At 41.2% G+C, this 20897-nt stretch overlaps 1 protein-coding gene and 1 pseudogene across 1 annotated transcript; both read left to right on the plus strand.

Annotated features, from left to right (window-relative positions):
* Nucleotides 1–452: 452 nt before the first annotated feature.
* On the plus strand, nt 453–6704 carry LOC129460197 (olfactory receptor 7A17-like; annotated as a pseudogene).
* Nucleotides 6705–16069: 9365 nt separating this feature from the next.
* Nucleotides 16070–16918, plus strand: LOC129459188 (olfactory receptor 7A17-like). Its single transcript, XM_055235574.1, has 2 exons — nt 16070–16424; nt 16710–16918. Exons 1-2 carry the CDS (start codon nt 16070–16072, stop codon nt 16916–16918), a joined length of 564 nt encoding a protein of 187 aa, XP_055091549.1.
* Nucleotides 16919–20897: the final 3979 nt, after the last annotated feature.

Genomic DNA, 20897 nt, shown 5'->3' on the forward strand with positions numbered 1-20897 from the left:
AGGTTATCAGAGCCTGGGAGTATTGGGGGAGGGGGGTTGTTGGGGAAGATGATCGTCAATGAATACAAAATTACAGTTAAATTAAAAAAAGTTCAAGAGATCTATTGTACAGTATGTTGACTCTAGTCAATGGTAATACATTGTATTCGTGAAAAATCCTAAGAGAGTGGTTGCAGAGTATTTTCACCATAAAAATGATGACTATGTGAGGTGATATTAATTAATATTAATTGACAAGATTTAGCCAATCCACAATGTAAATATACTTCGAAACATCATATTATACACAGCAAATACAAACAATTCTGTCAACTTAAAAAGAAATAAAATTTATTTTAAAAATTAAGTTATTGACAGTAGAATATAAATGACAGCATTTCTGATAGGTTTGTAATGCACGCTTTCGTCAAGTTCTTTCTCTCATTTTGAAAGTCATTATCAATCACATAGAACCAGGGAATGATACACAGATTTCAGAATTTCTTCTTCTGGGACTTTCAGAGAAACCAGAATTGCAGCCCTTCCTCTTTGGGCTGTTCCTGTCCATGTACCTGGTCACCGTGTTCGGGAACCTGCTCATCATCCTGGCCACAATCTCAGACTCCCACCTCCACACCCCCATGTACTTCTTCCTCTCCAATCTGTCCTTTGCAGACATCTGTTTCATCTCCACTACAGTCCCAAAGATGCTCATAAACATCCAGACACAGAGCAGAGTCATCACCTATGCAAGCACCCAGATGTGCTTTTTTGTACTCTTTGCAGCATTGGACAGCTTACTCCTGACGGTGATGGCCTATGACCGGTTTGTGGCCGTCTGTCACCCTCTGCACTACACGGTCATCATGAGCCCCTGGGCTCTGTGGACTGCTGGTTCTGGTGTCCTGGATTATTGGTGCTCTGGATTCCTCATTACATAGCTTCATGGTGTTGTCACTGCCCTTCTGCACAGATTTCCAAATTCCACGCTTTGTAAACTTAATCAGGTCACCCGCCTTTTTTTTTGTTTTTGTTTTTGTTTTTGTTTTGTTTTTGTTTTGTTTTTGTCATTTTCCTACTTTTCCAAAGTTATTCCCAAACTAAGGTCAGAAACAAAGTGGAGATTCCTGTTAGTCCATAGAGTTGTGAGCTGTGTTAGCCCAAAGAAAAATTACACTTGGCAACTATAAGTCATTAATGTAATCTTTTTTTTTTTGAGACAGTTTCGCTCTTGTCACCCAGGTTGGAGTGCAATGGTGTGACCTTGGGTCACTGCAACCTCCACCTCCAAGGTTCAAGCAATTCTCCTGCCTCAGTCTCCAGAGTAGCTGGAATTACAGGCGCCTGCCATCATGCCCGGCTAATTTTTTGTATTTTTAGTAGAGACCGGGTTTCACCATGTTGACTAGGCTGGTCTCAAACTCCTAACCTCAGTGATCAGCCCCCCTTGGCCTCCCAAAGTGCTGGGATTGCAGGTGTGGAGCCACGACGCCCAGCCTCATTAATGTAATTTTACTGTAGGTAAATATCTGAGACCACAGTTTTTCTCTTCTGAGTCCACCATTCTTTTCCCTATCACTACTTGACTGCTGTATTTGACAATGTAAACTTTAACACATTAGTGTGTTTACAGCTCATCATCGCATTTTATTCTCCTCATTAGGATCCTGTGCTCTATTCAGACCAGTGTCCACAGTGCCTACCACATTCCCTGGGCAAGAATAGAACAAAAATTGCAGGCTGGGAGCAGTGGCTCATGCCTGTAATCCTAGAGCTTTGGGAGGCCAAGGTGGGTGGATCCCAAGGTCAGGAGTTCGAGACCAGCCGGGCCAACATGGTGAAACCACACCTCTACTAAAAATACAAAACTTAGCTGGGTGTGGTGGCACGCGCCTGTAGTCCCAGCTACTTGGGAGGCTGAGGCAGGAGAATCTTTTCAACCTAGGAGGCAGAGGCTGCAGTGAGCCGAGACCGTGCCATTGCACTCCAGCCTGGGTGACAGAGCGAGACACTGTCTCAAAAAAAAAAAAAAATTGCACATCAAATACATGTTTCAGGTGTAATCTACACAGAGAGATAAATTTGCCCGAATCCATTGACTTCATATGGCCTTAGATTCAGATATGACCTTAAATACGATGGAGTAAAATGTTCAATCATACATTGAATTACTGTGTAACATTTGTTTTTGATGACGTGCATCTACTCATTGAAGTGTGAAAGCTTGGTCTCTCTGTGTAATGAGATTTGTTCATCCAGGTGAAGGATTTGGCATCATGGTCTATATTAAATTGAATCCTATTGTTCTTCCTGTTTAAAATGTCCCACTGCTACCTGCAACCATGATTCTTTCTATTGTCCTAACTAATACTTCCACCTACAAAAAAAGTGTCATAATCATTAAAGTGTAAATTAATGAAGAATGTTTGTATTTACTTTATCATTAGTTGCTTTATGTCTTTTACATTCAACTCCTTCCAATCTTCATGATGAAAGGATCAACTCACACAATAGTTTGAATTTCTGGCCTCTATTGCCTGTGAGAATAGAGACTCGGGATTCAGGGTCACAATTTTTTTTAAACATAGAAAGCAAAATTTATTATAGTAAGTTACAAGGGGAAATTAACAAGTCTGCCATCAAAAGGGGCTGTTTGTTTTTATTTCCATAGGTTTTGTGGGGAGAAAGCATAAAAAGGAGCGGGTTGAGGAATAAAAGACTACAAATTGGGTGCAGTCTATACTGCTCGAGTAATGGGTGCACCAAAATCTCACAAATCACCAGTAAAGAGCTTGCTCATGTAACTGAACTCCTGTTCCCCAAAAATCTACAGGGTCATAATTTATTTCTCCGAATCGCATGTTTTTTCAACCTCTCTTGGTTGCCTAGAAGGAAATCTAAAAGTAGACTCATTTTAATACAATTATCTGAAACAAACATGAAAACCAGGTAATCATGAATTGTTTCCTTCAAATATCAGAACAAATGTGAAAAATAAAGAAGCAAAGATGATTCTGAATGTCACTAATTCTGTTTACATCGATTATTGTATCAGTAAGTTACTATTGCATAACAAAAATTCCCAATACCAAATGGTTTAATGTCATGCTTTTTAAAAATCACATCAGAGTGTCGGGCACGGTGGCATACACCTGTAATCTCAACACTTTGGGAGGCCGAGGCGGGTGGATCACCTGAGGTCAGGAGTTCAAGACCAGCCTGACCAACATGGAGAAACCCCATCTCTACTGAAAATACAAAATTAGCCAGCGTGGTGGTGCATGCCTATAATCCCAGCCACTTGGGAGGCTGAGGCAGGAGAATTGCTTGAACCCAGGAGGTAGAGGTTGTGATGAGCCGAAAACCCACCATTGCACTCCAGTCTGGACAACAAGAGTGAAACTCCATCTCAAAAAAAAAAAAAAAGAAAGAACACATCAGAATATATGTTGGGGAAGTTTTCACTTTGGGTATGAGGACACATATATTTTGGAAAAGACAAACACTTTTAGTCCATGTGACTATCCAAATCTAGTTAGTTCTTGAATTTGGGAGAGCAAGGACAATTGGAGAAAGGAAGATCAAGAGAAGTGAAGCGATCTCACAATGCCTCTTACAGCATCTTCTCAGGCACTGAACATCTCATAACTCATGAGTCATTGTCTCATGACTCTGTGACGACCAATGAGACATGCTCTTTCTGTCCCAAGAAACCTTTCTGGTGTCACAATGATCTTAGTAAATATAAGAAACTATGATACAGTCACAAGCTGCTGTCCATCAAACATCTGCTCTGTGGCAGGCACTTTCCAATGAGCTTTAAAATATTATTTACATCTCAAGTAAACTCCCTAAGGTAGATGGAATTTCTAAAGTTCCATTTCCTGTCCGGAGAGAAGTACTCAAAAGGCATGTGTAAACCTGTGCAAAAGCTGAGCTACCAAGTCCAACATTTGACCTCCTAAAGTCACACATGAGGTGCATGATAGAATTCTTGTTGGAAAAGGCCTCAAAACACTTATATCTGACTCTTACATGGGACCGCAGCTTTGGTTCTTGATATGGTTTTGCTGTGTCCCCACCCAAATCTCACCTTGAATTGTAATAATCACCATGTGTCATCAAGAGCGGGGCCAGGTGGGGATAATTGAATCATGGGGGCGGTTTCCCCTGCACTGTTCTCGTGGTAGTGAATAAATCTCATGAGATCTGATGGTTTTATAAATGAGAGCTCCCCTGCACAAGCTCTCTTGCTTGCTGCCATGTAAGACATGACTTTGCTTTTTATTCGCCTTCCGCCATGATTGTGAGGCCTCCCCAGCCATGTGGGACTGTAAGTCCATTAAGCCTCTTTCCTTTATAAATTACCCAGTCTCAGGTATGTCTTTATTAGCAGTGTGAGAATAGACTAATACCTCGTGTTAAAGTGTTCTTAACACCAAAACAAAACAAGAAAAGGACACAGGATACTCTGAGAAATTATGGATATGTTTATTACATTGATTATAGTTTGAATTCCTTGTAGATTCTGGGTATCAGCTTTACCAAATTATAATTAATATACAAGTACTGCATGTGTTTGATATATACAGCTAGATGAGTTTGGACGCATATACCAGCACTTTCTCTTTTCTTGCTAACATCATACTCAAAGGTGAAAAGTTGAAAGCTTTTCCTCTAAGAAAGATCAGGAACAAGGCAAGGATTCACACTCTTTTCAGCATAGTACTTGAAATCCTAGCCAGAACAATTAGGCAATAAAGAGAAATAAAAGACATCCAAACAGGAAGGGCAGATGTAAAACTGTCACTCTTTGCTGATGACATGACTTTATATAAAGAAAAACTTGGGCCAGGTGCAGTGGCTCACACCTGTAATCCCAGCACTTTGGGAGGCCGAGGTGGGTGGATTACCTGAGGTCAGGAGTTTGAGACTAGCCTGGCCAACATGGTGAAACCCCGTCTCTACCAAAAATACAAAAATTAGCCTGACGGTGGTGCATGCCTGTAGTCCCAGCTACTCAAGAGGCCAAGGCAGGAGAATTGCTTGAACCTGGGAGGCGGATGTTGCAGTGAGCTGAGATCATGCCACTGCACTCCAGCCTGGGTGACAGAGCAAGACTCCATCTAAAAAAAAAAAAAAAAAGAAAAGAAAAAGAAAAAAAGAAAAAAGAAAACCTTAAAGATTCTGCCAAAAAACTATTAGAACTGATAAACAAATTCAGTGAAGTTGTAGGATATAAAATCAACACACGAAAAATCAGTAGTGTTTCTATACACTAACAACCAACTATGTGAAAAAGAAATTAAGAAAACAATCTTATTATAAACAGCATGGTACTGGCATTTTAAAAGACACAGCCACTAATGAAGCCGATAGAAAGCCCAGAAATAAGCCTAAATATTTACAGTGAATTGATTTTCAATCAAGGTGCCAAAACGTTCAATGGAAATAGGACAGCCTCTTTAGTACATGGTATTGGGAAAACTGGATATCCACATGCAGAAGAATGAAATTGGATCCTTAACCCAAATTATATTTAAAAAATCAACTCAAAATGAATAAAGACTTAAATGTAAGAAGTGAAACTGTAAAGCTACTAGAAGAAAATGTAGGGGGACAACTCCATGACATTGGTCTCTGCAATGATTTCTTGGATAAGACTCTAAAACCACAGGCAACAAAAGCAAAAATAGATACGTGAGATTGCATCAAACTAAAAAGATTCTACACAGAATGGAAACAATTCACAGAGTAAAGATGCAACCCATAGGCTGGAAGAAAATATTTGCAAATCATATATCTGATAAGGGACTAATAACCAAAATACATAAAGAACTCAAACAACTCAATAGCAAGAAAACAAATAACCCAGTGAAAAAACAGGCAAAGAATCTGAACAGACATTTCTTAAAAGAAGAGAATGAATGGCCAATAGGTATATTTTAAAATGCTCATCATGTCTAACCATCAGGGAAATGCAAAATAAAACCACAATGAGAAATCATCTCACATCTGTTAGAATGGCTATTGATAAAAAGATAAATTATAACAAGTATTGGCAAGGATATAGAGAAAAGGGAACACCTCTACATTGTCGGTGGGAAAGTATAGTAGTACAGACAGTTTGGAAAATACTAAAGAGGTTTCTAAAAAAAAATTAAAAATTGAACTACCATACGATCCAGCAATCCCACTTCTGAGTACATATTTAAAGGAATTAAAATTGGTATTGATATAGGAGCTAAAAAGAAATTATTTAGGCAGTTAGAGAGGCTAAGAGAGTCCTTGGTAAGGTTTCCCTTTCAACAAAAAGCAGCCCCAAATCATTTCTTTTCTAACAAAGAGCAGCCTGTAAAATCGAGCTGCAGCCATAGATAAGCAAGCTGGAAGCTTTCATGAGTGAGTGCCGGCAGCTGTGCCAAGAGAAAAAGGGCTAGCTGGGGGCCAGGCATGTTCAACATGGAGGCTCCCTCTTCCTTTTCTTTGTCAACCACGTGTACAGTAAAGGAACAGCAACGTGGCACCGGTCAGGTAGACTCCATCTGCATAATAAAAGATTAGGGTGAGGTGGGCAGCTTCTTCTCACAAACGTCCTGGTCCAACCAATCTCTCATCCCCTATGTAAATCAGACACCACCTCCTCAAGCTCATCTAAAAATCTCCTGCACTTCGCCATGGGCCAGAAGACCCACTCTGGAGCCCCTCTCTCTCTGCAGGAATGAGAGCTTCTCTCTTTTCTCTTCCTTGTTAAACCTCTGCTCTTAAACTCACTTCTTGTGTATCCAGGTCCTTGCTTTCCTTGGCATGAGACAACGAACCTCGAGTATTTACCCCAAACAACGATGCCGCTTCAGTATGTCAAAAAGAAATCTGCACTACCATGTTCATTGCAGCAGTATTCACAATACCCAAAGTATGGAAACAGCCTAAGTGTCCAACAATAAATTTTGAGGGACCCCTGCAAATCATAGCACTGAGCTACTGAGTCCAACAGTTGGTGGTGGCCTCAAAATATCTACACCTGACTGTAAAACTTGGCCATTGCCTTAATACTCAAAGAGTGGTCCACAGAGCAAAAACTGGCAGCAACCACATCAATTGGGAGATAGTTACCAATGGAGCATCTCTGGGCCCACCCCAGCCCTGACAAATTAGCACCTGCACTTGAACAAGCTCTCCAAGTGATTCTTACACAACGAAATTGCAGAAGTGCTTGTCTTTAATAAAGCTACCCAACCTACTCACTTTTGACATTTGTGCTGGGTAGTTGTTTGTGGTGGGGGCTGTCACATGTATTATAGGTTGTGGAGCAGCATCCCAGGACTCAACACACTAGGCACCAGTAGCACCTCCCCAGTTGTGACAAGCAACATTTCACCAGATATTTCCAAATGTCCCTTGGAGGCTAAACCAAGGTTAAGAATCACTGGTCAAGTGCAAGAGAACTGAAAACATCTTGCTAGAGTGCCAATCAAAGCTCATCCCTTACTCAGTTCATAACTTTGGGCAGATCTTTTAACCCTTCTGAGCACCATTTCTGCAAATGTAGGGCAAAATTCATAATAATCCTAACCATCATAGAATGAACTCTTATTTAAAAATTAAATGGCATCTTGATAAGTTAGTAATCCTAGGACAATGTGCATAAAAAGATATAACTATATATATATATATATATATATCTTATCATTAATAAATTTTTTTCGAGATGGAGTTTCGCTCTTGTTGCCCAGGCTGGTGTACAATGGTATGATCTTGGCTCACTGCAACATCCACCTCCCAGGTTAAAGTGATTCTCGTGCCTCAGCCTCCCGAGTAGCTGGGATTACAGGCATGCGCCACCACACCTGGCTAATGTTTGTATTTTTAGTAGAGACAGGGTTTCACCATGTTGGTCAGGCTTGTCTTGAACTTCTGACCTCAAGTGATCCACCCGCCTTGGCCTCCCAAAGTCCTGGGTTTACAGGCGTAAGCCACTGTGGGCCTAATAAATGTTTTATAAATGGAGGAGGAGGACAGCTCTTGACTTGTGTCACAAGCATGGATCTCCTTATTTTTTCATCAAAAGTGTTATGAAGCCAAGGAGTACAGTATCTATGATTTTATATCAAAGGAATATAGTTCTCTCCCTTGTTGAAGAAAACAATAACAGTTTTCTGGAGGTATCGGGGTGAGGGCTGTGCCCACCATGTCAATGCTTTGGAAATCCAAGAAACCTAGTCAGGGGAGGTTCTTCATTCTTCGAGTTTCGGGGAAACTTTCTCTCAGGGTTGGGACAAGGTGATGGGAGGTTAGACCTCTGGAAAGCAGGAGAGTTCATGGAGAAGGAATAATAAAGACTAGATGCACCTGACTCTTTATTTTATTTTATTTTATTTTATTTTACTTTAAGTGCTGGGATACATGTGCAGAGCATGCAGGTTGGTTACATAAGTATACATATGCCATGGTGGTTTGCTGCACCTATCAACCCGTCATCTAGGTTTTAAGCCCTGGATGTATTAGGTATTTGTCCTAATGCTCTCCCTCCCCTTGTCCCCCACCCCCTGACAGGCCCCGGTGTGTGATGTTCCCCTCCCTGTGTCTATGTGTTCTCACGATGCACCTAACTTTTAACTTGGACTCTTAAAGAATCTGCAAGAAAAAATTCCTTTCTGTGCAAAGCAACGTCCCACAGGAAAATGATGTGCTCAGGGTCTGAATAATAAGCTATGTGCCTAATGAGCAGATACGAGGAGCTATAAATATCACTGTTGTCCCTCAGCGTGTACAACTTTGGGCTGGAAGGGACACACGTGATTATTTATTCTGGAGTGCTAGGTCTACCTCAGGGACCAGTGCTTGACTCCTTCCTGCTGCCTTGTCTGGCGACAGAGTTTCAGTCTCCACCATCAACCATTCAGAGAAGAATTTGAATTCCCACACAGAGCCTTTCCTCCGAGAGATCCCATCCAGGTGAGTCGGACAGCCCAGTAGCTACTTTACAAAAGCTTCAGAGAGAATAAAAACAGAGAACATTTTTCTGAGGTCACTTGAGAGTCAGTACAGCCTAGTCCAGAGCCCAGAGATTGCGGTGGGTGTTTTTTTTTTTTTTGCTTGTCTGCTTAATTAATTCAGGTTTTTGTTTATGACGCTAAAAAGGACATAAACATTGACCTCAGCAATGTACTGCTCACTGTTGATATTTAAGTGATGGAAGCATAATGAGAAGAGAGAACTGTAGGCATAGAGTGGTTCCAGTAGAACCACTCTATGTATATTTGAGAACAAATGTCCACGAATCTCTGCAATTTTCGGAAGCAGACAAATAGGGTATTGGCTGTGGAGGGATACACACTGATGTGAGCGCATTCTTTTTTTTTTGAGATGGAATCTGGCTCTGTCGCCCAGGCTGGAGTGCAGTGGGGCAATCGGCTCACTGCAACCTCCACTTCCCAGGTTCAAGCGATTCTCCTACCTCAGCCTCCTGAGTAGCTGAGACTACAGGCGCCTGCCACCACGCCCAGCTAATTTTTTGTATTTTTAGTAGAGACGGGGTTTCTCTCACTGTGTTAGCCAGGATGGTCTTGAACTCCTGACCTTGTGATCCGCCTGCCTCGACCTCCCAAAGTGCTGGGATTACAGGCATGAGCCACCGTGCCTGGCCTCCTTTTTGTTTTTAAGATGGAGTATATTTGAGCATGCTTCCACACTGGTGAGAAAGATCCAGACCAGTGGATTATTTGCTAATGCTACCTTACAACAGTAGTTCGTGAGGCATACGTTTTGCAGTTATCTCCCTTCATGCTAGATAGTCAGATGGAAAAAGTATACATTGGGTAGGTGGAAAAGGGTACACTAAAGAGCTTTATTTGCAATTATTTCTTCACTGCTGAGTCTGAACATATTTGTGGGTTTGTTAGACATTTACTTTCTCAATTGCAAATTGTCTGTGTGAGTGCTTTGCTTTCACGGAGTGGGTTTGTTTGCAGTGTCTTTATTTCTGTTTTTGATTGCATTCTTTCAAACATAAGAATTGGAGTTTTACTCCAGGCAGGGTGGCTAATGCCCATAATCCTAGCACTTTGGGAGGCTGAGGTGGGCAGATCGCTCGAGCTCAGGAGTTCGAGACCAGCCTGGGCAACGTGGTGAAATCCCATTTCTACAAAAATAAACACAAAAATTAGCCAAGCATGGTGGCATGCACGTGCAGTCCCAGCTACTGGGAGGCTAAGGTGGGAGGATGGCTTAAGCCCAGGAGGCAGAGGTTGCAGTGAGCTGAGATCATGCCACTGCACTGCAGCCTGGGTGACAGAGCCAGACCTTATCTCACAAAACAATAAAAGGAATTGGAGTTAAGGTGGGGTATATTTGAGTATATACCACCACCTTTGCAGTTTAACATTTAGTTATTTTATGCACATATAGATGTACTGCATATTTTATGTACATACAGATGCATCTATACATGTATAGATATATGAAAGTTTGTAAGTTTTGTGTGGTCAAATCTATCTGTCATACTGTGTTCCCCTGATTGCTTTTTTTTATTTTTATTTTTTTTATTATTATACTTTAGGTTTTAGGGTACATGTGCACAATGTGCAGGTTTGTTACATATGTATCCATGTGCCATGTTGTTTTGCTGCACCCATTACCCCGATTGCTTTTATAAACATACAAAGTTCTTCTGCATCATTTGAGTAAATAAATGGCCTTTAATACATTTCCAGTTTATTTTCATCTGTGTTATTTGTAATTGCGCTTTTGTCGTTTTGTCGTTCAATCTATTTCTACAAGTCGCACTGTCTTTGACCATCATTTGGAAGGCATTCTTCTTCTTCATTTGACTAAAGATCACCTTTATCTTTTATAAACATATGTGATCCATGTTTATGAAGATAAAACTATAAATTTAGATACCTCTCGCTCAATTATACAGTATATTCTCTTATGACTAGGTCTGTGTTTTGTTTTGTTTTGTTTTGAGACAGAGTCATGTTCTGTTGCCGAAGCTGGAGTGCAGTAGCATGATCTTGGCTCACTGCAACCTCCACCTCCCAGGTTCAAGCGATTCTCCTGTCTCAGCCTCCCAAGTAGCTGGGACTACAGACATGCGCCACCACGCCCGGCTAATTTTTGTATTTTTTGGTAGAGACGGGGTTCCTCCATGTTGGCCAGGCTAGTCTTGAACTCCCGACCTCAAGTGATGCTTCTGCCTTGGTCTCCCAAAGTGCTGGAATTAGAGGCATGAGCCACCACACCCAGCCTTGTCCTGGTGTTTTATGTTTATATTTTAATAAATTGGCTCCAAAGGTGTCCCATGAATTGAAATGCATCTCCTGTTTATTTTCATATGCTGCCTTGTGTTCTGACCTCTGTATTCTGAGTCATCTTTTGGAACATATTGAGTCTAGATCCCTTTATTCTTAAAAGGAATATTTCTACCTCAGTTGTATGTTATATTCTCTTATGCCTAGGTCTTTGCAACTATATTTATCCACACTGAAATCATTAAATTACTGCTATTTCGTGTCTCGTTTCAGTTCATTACTGCTGCTTCTTTTGATTTTATTTAATATATTGTTATTTTGAAACCACTAGATTTAAACTGATTTTATTCTCTTGCCATTCTTTTCATCTCATTACTTCTCATTTTCTTAAAATGTGTTTCTATACAATGCACATGTATTCACATACGTTTGTGAAAACACAAAAGTGAACAAAGCAAGTTAAGTCCCCGCTCATTTATATTTGGCATGAGAATGATGAAGACAGAATACAATGAAATAAATGTGTGTATGACACAATGTCCTCAGGGATTAATTGCATGAAGAAGGCATTTCAGTGTAAAAGGACTTGTCACAGTGTGCGCAGAATTTTATGTAGTAATATCAGCGAAGCCTTTGCATGTTGCAAGAAGACCAGAACCAGAACTAGAGTGTGCCTGTGGGATTGTAAATAAAGAGATCAAAATGCAAAACCCAAAAAAATAGCAAAGAATAGATTGCCAGCCGGCGCGGTGGCTCACGCCAATAATCCCAGCACTTTGGGAGGCCGAGGCAGGTGGATGACTTGAGGTCAAGAGTTCGAGACCAGCCTGACCAACATGGCGAAACCCCATCTCTGCTAAAAATACAAAATTAGCCGGGCGTGGTGGCACATGCTTGTAATCCCAGCTACTCGGGAGACTGAGGCAGGAGAATCGCTCAAACCCGGGAGATGGAGGTTGCAGTGAGCCGAGACCACGCCATTGCACTCCAGCCCGGGCAACAAGAGGGAAACTCTGCCTGAGAAAAGGTGCCCGCCTCTTCATCTTCTGTCGGACCATATAAAAACCAATTTTCCAAATCAATATGAAATAGGCTACAGGAAAAACAAGATTTTTATTGTTTCATATATTAAAAATGCCCAAATTTGTTTGTTCTTGGTTGAATTGTTGGTTTATTTCCTTTGCCCATTCTTTCCATGGGTATGTTCAATCTCTAAGTGTCTTGGCCCCAAAAAGATTTCATGACTTTTATCTTTTGGACTAATTTGTTTTTTATCTTCTATTATTTTGGTGGCGTATCAAGGAGAACATTGGGAGTTGGAGTGTGGCCATAACCAAGGAAGCTTTTTCTTTTTTTTATTAATTTTTTTTATTGCCATAGGTTGGGGAACAGGTGGTATTTGGTTACATGAGTAAGTTCTTTATTGGTGATTTGTGAGATTTTGATGCACCCATGCAGTGTACACTGCACACAATTTGTAGTCTTTTATCCCTCACCCCCTTCCCACTCTTTTCCCTGAGTCCCCAAAGTCCATTGAGTCATTCTTATGCCTTTGCATCCTCATAACTTAGCTCCCACTTATGAGTGAGAATATATAATGTTTGGTTTTCCATTCCTGAGTTACTTCACTTAGAATAATTGTTTCCAGCCGGGCGTGATGGCTTACACCTGTAATCCCAGCACTTTGGGAGGCTGAAGCGGGCAGATCACCTTCGGTCAGGAGTTCGAGACCAGCCTGGTCAACATAGTGAAACCCCATCTCTACTAAAACTACAAAAATTAGCCGGGCGTGGTGGCGGGCGCCTGTAATCCCAGCTACTCGGGATGCTGAGACATGAGAATCACTGGAACCTGGGAGGCGGAGGTTGCAGTGAGCTGAGATCGTGCCATTGCACTCCAGCCTGGGGGACAAGAGGGAGACTTTGTCTCAAAAAAAAAAAAAAAAAGATTGTCTCCAGTCTCCTCCACGTCACTGCGAATGCCATTAATTCATTCAAGCAAGCTATTTCTTCTTCCTAGTCTCTCAGGAATTATCTGAGGTTATTAGATTTTTTCCCCCTTGGGTTTTATTTAATTCTCCTCTGTATGTTTATCAAGCAAAATTGTTGTTTTTATCATTTTTATGTTTTTTTCAAACAGAAGACAGAACATGACCATACAAAAAAATGGAAAGATAATCTGATATTGAAAGCTTGCTTCATTTCCATTCCTCTCTAATATTAATAGTGTGACTGGAGGTGAGAATAGCTTGCTATAAACACAGTCCCAGGAGTCCTCATTCAGCTTCAAGTGTGTGCCTGTGTGTGTGTCTGTGCTAATTGTGCGTGTGTGTGTCTGTCTTTAGTGGGGAGAGTGATTTCAAAATAACATCATTAAACAGAATTGAAAGGAGCCTTGCTAATTAACTGAAACAAGATATGAAGTAGCAATAATTTAATGTTTTCAACATGGATAAATAATTAAAGTTGCAAAGACCTAGGCATAAAAGAATATGACATACAAATGAGGTAGAGATATCCCTTTTAAGAGTAGAGGGACGCAGTGGCTCACACCTGTAGTCCCAGCACTTTGGGAGGCCGAGGCAGGCGGATCACGAGGTCAGGAGATCAAGATCATCCTGGCTAACACGGTGAAACCCCGCCTCTACTAAAAATGCAAAAAAATTAGCCAGGCGTGATGGCAGGCACCTGTAGTCCCAGCTACTTGGGAGGCTGAGGCAGGAGAATGGCGTGAACCTGGGAGGTGGAAGTTGCAGTGAGCCGAGATCACGCCACTGAACTCTAGGTTGGGTGACAGAGCGAGACTCCGTCTCAAAAAAAAAAAAAAAAAAGTAAAGGGACCTGGACTCAATATATTCCAAAAGATGACTCAGAATACAGAGGTCAGCACACAGGCAGCATATGGAAATAAACAAAGGATGCATTTCAATTCATGGGACATGGAGCCAATTTATTAAAGTGCAAATAGAAAACATTAGGACAAGGCAGGGCATGGTGGCTCACGCTTGTAATCCCAGCACTTTGGGAGGCCGAGGCAGAAGGATCACTTGAGGTCAGGATCTACCAAAAAATATAAATCTTAGCAGGGCATGGTAGCGGGCACCTGTAGTCTCAGCTACTCGGGAGGCTGAGGCAGGAGAATCGCTTGAACCCAGGAGGCAGAGGTTGCAGTGAATCCACATAATGCCACTGTACTCCAGCCTGGCCAACAGAGTGAGACTCTGTCTCAAAACCAAACAAAACAAAACAAAAGCTGGGCAGAGGGACTTCCTGTATTTTGGAGCTTCAGCAGCAATGAAGTCACCTTATAGTGCAACATCTTCTGACACCATCTCCCATCACTTACTTCTCACAGATTTCCCTGCCACACTGGCTTCCTTGTTGGCCTTGAACATCTGAAACCTTCCTCTGCACCTTTGCAGTGGCCATTCTTTCTGCTGGGCACACACATTCCCAGATATCCTCATGGCTCCCGCCCTGTCTTCCTTGAGGTCTCATTTCTCTTTTTAAAAATTTCAGCTTTTATTATAGATTAAAGGGTACATGTGCAGGTTTATTACACGGGTACATTGTGTGATGCTGAGGCTTCGGGTCCTAACAATCCCATCACTCAGGAGGTAAGCATAGGACCCAACAGGTGGTTCTTCAGCTCACATCCCCTTCCCTCCATCCTCTGTCCAGTGGTCTCCAGTGTCAATTGTTCCCATCTTTATGTTCATGTATATTCGATGTTTAGCTACCATTTATAAGTGAGAACATGCAATATTTGGTTTTCTGTTCCTGCATTAGGTCGCTCAGAATAACGGCCTCTAGCTTCATCCGTGTAGCTGGAAAGGACATGATTTTATTCTTTTTTATGGCTGCCTAGTATTCCATGGTGTATAAGTACCACAGTTTCTTTGTCCAATCCACTGTTGATGGGCACTTGTCACCTTGACTGCTAGTATTCTCTGGACACCTAGGAAAATTAACATCCTCTATCCACCCTCTCGTTTTTACCTTCTTTCCTTTTCTTATTAGCCCTGGTCACCATCTGACATAGCATGTGATTTACTCGTATTCTTCCCCATACTTCACTGTAGGGACTTTTGTTTTTCAGCATTGTTCACTCATTGTCTAGACAGAGCCTGGAACATAGATAACACTCAATTTAAATTCCTCAAATCCATGAAAGAATTTATCATTAAAGTATTGGTTTTTGTTTTGTTTTGTCTGAGACGGAGTTTTGCTCTTGTAGCCCAGGCTGGATGGAGTGCAATGGTGCCATCTTGGCTCCCTGCAACCTCTGCCTCCCAGGTTCAAACGATTTTCCTGCCTCAACCTCCCGAGTAGCTGGGATTACAGGCACGCACCACCACATCCGGCTAATTTTGTATTTTTAGTAGAGATGGGTTTTCTCCATGTTGGTCAGGCTGGTCTCAAACTCCCAACTTCAGGTGATCCGCCAGCCTCTGCCTCCCAAAGTGCTGGGATTACAGGCGTGAGCCACGGCACCTGGCAAAGTTTTTAAATACATGACCATTTGGGGAAAGGTTGAGCATCATGGGAAAGGAATTCCTAAGCACAGATGGGATGGGAGATCTCATAAAGAAGACCAGATCCACACACAAAATATAGAAATTAACTTGTTGACTATAGGATATAAATAATAGCTTTTTCTGATGGGTGAATAAAGCATGCTTATGTCATGTATTTTCTCTCATTTTTTTTTTTTTTTTTGATAGTCACTTCCACCACATGGAACCAGAGAATGATACACAAATTTCAGAATTTCGACTTCTGGGATTTTCAGAAGAACACAGACTGCAACGATTTCTCTTTGGAGTGTTCTTTTCCATGTATCTCATCACTGTATTTGGAAACTGGCTTATCATCCTGGTTATCATTTTATGCTCCCACCTCCACACCCCCATGTACTTCTTCCTCTCCAACCTGTCCTTTGTAGACATCTGTTTTGCCTCCACCACGGTCCCAAAGATGCTGGCGAATATCCAGGCACAGAGCAAAGTCATCACCTATGCAGGCTGCATCACCCAGATGTACTTTTTCATACATTTTGTAGGATTGGACAGCTTCCTCCTAACTGTGATGGCCTATGACCGGTTTGTGGCCATCTGTCACCCCCTGCACTACACGGTCATCATGAACCCTCAACTCTGTGGACTGCTGGTTCTGGCGTCCTGGATCATGAGTGTCTTGCATTCCTTATTACATAGCTTAATGGTGCTGCGGTTGTCCTTATGCAGAGAGTTGGAAATCCCCCACTTTTTCTGTGAACTTAATCAGGTCATCCACCTTGCCTGTTCTGACACCTTTCTTAATGACATGGCGATGTATTCAGCAGCTGTGCTGCTGGGTGGAGGATGTCTCGCTGGGATCCTTTACTCTTACTCTAAGATAGTTTCCTCTATACGTGCAATCTCATCAGCTCAAGGGAAGTATAGGGCATTTTCCACCTGTGCATCTCACCTCTCAGTTGTCTCCTTGTTTTATTGTACGAGCCTAGGAGTGTACCTTAGCTCGGCTGCAACCCACAACTCACACTCAGGTGCAACAGCCTCAGTGATGTACACTGTGGTCACCCCCATGCTGAACCCCTTCATCTACAGCCTGAGGAATAAGGACATAAAGAGGGCTCTGAAGAATTCTTTGGGAGGGAAACTAGAAAAGTGCCAGTTGTCCTAGGGCTGAAGCTATATCCATGATTGCAAGGCTCAAAGCCTCAGAGCCAGATATTGCTGTTGTTTAATCAGATCATGGAAGTGGAAATTGCTCTTTTTTTTTTTTTTTTGAGACAGAGTTTCACTCTGTAGCCCAGGCTGGAGTGCAGTGGTGCGATCTCGGCTCACCGCAAGCTCCGCCTCCTGGGTTCATGCCATTCTCCTGCCTCAGCCTCCCGAGTAGCTGGGACAATAGGCACCCGCCACCGCACCCAGCTAATTTTTTGTATTTTCAGTAGAGACGGACGGGGTTTCACTATGTTAGCCAGGATGGTCTTGATCTCCTGACCTCGTGATCCAACCGCCTCTGCCTCCCAAAGTGCTGGGATTACAGGCGTGAGCCACTGCGCCCGGCTGGAAATTGCTCTATTTATTTCCTGAAGTTTCCATTTCTTTTATCTCAACTGCCTCATCAAACTTAAGCAACTCCTATTATTAAGCTTTCCTCTCTCTCTAATATTCAACAGACTTTCCCCTTGTTTTCCTCCTTTTTCAAAGTTATTCCCAACCTTGGGTCAGAAACAATTTGGAGATTCCCATTTGCCTCATAGGGTGATGAGTTGTACTATTCCTATGGAATAAACTACGCTTGGCACTGAGGCCATTCATGTAATTTTATTGGAGAAGAATTTCTGAGGCTATGGTTTTTCACTTTTTGTGTTTGTCATTCATTTCTGTATCACTGCCTTAATTGATCTTCCTGATAATATAGACTTTAACGTACTAGGGTATTTTATAGCTGGTCATGGGATTTTTCACTCCCATTAGGATCCTGTTCTCTTCTTGAACTCAGTATTCATGGATTCTACTACATTTACTGGCACTGAGTACTTAATCAAAAGTTGCTCATCAAATAAATGTTCCAAGTGTAGTCTACACAGAAAGACAAATTGGCATAAATCAATTGGCTTTACATGGTCTTAGAGTTAGAGATGACCTTAAATTGATAGAGTAACATTTTCAATTATGTACTAAATTCCTATGGAAGGTTTGTTTTCGATGATGTACATCTACTTATTGAAGTGTGGAAGCTTGTTGTTCATGTATAATGAGGCTTGTTGATCTGAGTGAAAGATTTGGTGTCATAGTCTATATTATTTTATTGTATCATCTTGCTGTTTCTACTTGAAAATTCTAGTGTTACCTACAAATATGACTACTTACATTGTCCAAAAAATATTCCCCCCTTTAACAAATGTAATCATAACACAAAATACAGATGATTGAACAATATGTGTATTTACTTGATCATCAATTCCTTTACATCTTTTATGATCTAAATTCTTTTCAGTCCTCATGATCAAAGATTATTCTGTTTATATCTGGATATTTATATCTTTCCTGAAAGTTGGAAAGTTTTCAGTTTTTTTTAATAAGCTTTCTGTCCCTTTGTTCATTCCTTCTCTTTCTTGATTCCTGTTAATTCAAATATTTACCCTCTTTATGCTGCCCCATAAATCCCATAAGTTTTCTTCACTCCTTTTTATTCTGTTTTTCTCTTCTGAGTGTATGTTTTCTAATAATATGTCTTCAAGTTCATAGATTATTTCTTCTGCTTTATCAATCCTGCTGTTGACACCAGATTGCATTTTTCATTTCATTCATTGTATTTTTCATCTTGAGAACTTCTAGAGTTTTTAAATAATTTCAGTCACTCTGTTAAATTTCCAATTTTGTTCATGTATTGTCTTTCTGATTTTGTTGAATTGTTTCTCTGTATTTTCTTAAAGTTTGCTGCACTTCCTTAAAACAATTATTTTTGAATCCTTTGTCAGAAAGTTCATATATCTCCATTTCGTTCTTTTTAATTTAAAATATATAAATAAAAAATTGTTTTTTAAAAAAATTAAAAATCACAATACAACAATAAAAATAATACAAATTTTTAAATAGAGTATAAAAACTATTTACAGAGCATTTACACTGTATTCAGTATTATAAGTACTCTAGAAATGATTTAAAGTATACAGGAGAATGTGAATAGCTGATATGCAAATACTATGCCATTTTATATAAGGGACTTCAACATCAGTGGATTTTGTTATCTGCAGGGTGTCCTGCAACCAATCCCCTGCAGATAATAAGGAATGACTTAATACAGAGAAGAAAAGTGAGAGGTTAACCCAGGAATAAAGCATCGACCAGCTGAATGTTGCATCACTTGAACACATAAGCATTGTAAACCCTATAGTAGGTCTTCCCATCTGGTGAGAAATATCTCATCTTGTTGATTATTCCTTCAGGCAGAAACTTGTCACTCAGAGGGGATGCTGTGTCTCACTATTCTTATTTTCTGGAACTGTTTTAATGGTATTTTATTTGGGCTTTAAAAATCGATCCTAGCCACTATAGGCGTAGTGGCTCATGCCTATAACGTCAGCATTTTGGGAGATTGAGGCAGGAGGATCACTTACTTGAGCCCAGGCTGTTCCCAGACCAAAGCAAAGGTCGGGCTGCTTATTCTCACAGCCCATTAATGAGATGCAGATGAACTAGGGAGGAAGAGAGTTTTTATTTCTGTAACTGGTTACAGGGAGAAGGCCTGGAAATTATCACCAGATCAACTCAAAAATTACAAAGTTTTCCAGAGCTTATATACCTTCTAAGCTATATGTCTATGTGTAAGTGTGCGTTCATCTAAAGACATAAGTGATTAACTTCTTTTAATCTATAACTAAGATCTGAGTCCTGAAGACCTTCCTCTGGAGCCTCAGTAAATTTACTTAATCTAAATGGGTCCAGGTGCTGGAGTGATTACCCTTATCTTGTCTCCCAATAGATCATGGAGGTTTAGGGAGTTCCTTCAGACCCCCAATGAACTTGTTTGTGGAGGCCTGGGGAGTTTCTTCAGACCCCCAATAAAACTTGTTTAATCCTAAATGGGTCCTGTTAAGAATTCCTTCATTATCTTCTCATGTTTCAGGGCCCAGGAAAGGCCTAGGCAAAACTCTGGGTAGGCTTTTTTTTTTTTTTTACATTCCAGCCTTTGTATAAAGGCACTGGCTCTGTCGGTTTTTAATATTTAACTGAACTACTGAGTCAGTGCTGGAACAGTTGTTACAGAGGCCTGCGTTAGTAGGACCTGGCCTGCCACAAGGTGTTTGAGACCAGTCTGGCCAACATAGCAAGACCCCATCTCTACCGAAAAAAAAAATGAAAAAAAAAAATTGGTCCTTTGTGAATTGTTAAAGATGGTCTATATTCTCTGGAATGGAGTAACAAGGAGCATCCAATGGACTTGTTTTGAACCTGTAAAAGTGTAGATACCTTCAGGGTCCTGCCTGGGCAGCCAGGCAAGCCACCTCTCATCTTACTTCTCTTTGCATGCCTGGAACTTTCTCTATATTGCACCTTCAATAGTAAGAATAGAACTTGTGGCAAAGTCATTGGAATGGTTTTGTTTGGAGTTGTGTGTGGTTCCTGTCCACAACTCCAAGTGAAGTTGCTCAGGACTCACAAGGTCTTTTAAAAAAAACAAAAAAACAAAACCTGCCTGCTCATGCGCAAAGAAACTCCATCTAAAATGTTGAGGCCAGGCGCAGTGGCTCTCACCTGTAATCCCAGCACTTTGGGGGGCTGAGGCCAGTGGATCGCTTGACGTCAGGAGTTTGAGACCAGCCTGGCCAACATGGCAAAACCCCGTCTCTACTAAAAATACAAAAATTAGCCTGGCATGGTGGTGGGTGCCTGTAGTCCCAGCTACTCGGGAGGCTGAGGCAGGACAATTGCTTGAACCCGGGAGATAGAGGTTGCAGTGAGCCGGGATCGTGCCACTGCACTCCAGCCTGAGCGACAGAGCAAGATTCTGTCTCAAAAATAAATAAATAAAAATAAAAAAATAAAATGTTGAGGAAACCATCATGGGGGAGGACAATAAACAATGGAAGCCACACCAGGCAGAAAAGAGTATCATAAGCAAAGAGCCCCAGAGGAAGGGATTCCCA

This window comes from Symphalangus syndactylus, chromosome 13, assembly GCF_028878055.3.
Source record: "Symphalangus syndactylus isolate Jambi chromosome 13, NHGRI_mSymSyn1-v2.1_pri, whole genome shotgun sequence".
Lineage (NCBI taxonomy): Eukaryota > Metazoa > Chordata > Mammalia > Primates > Hylobatidae > Symphalangus > Symphalangus syndactylus.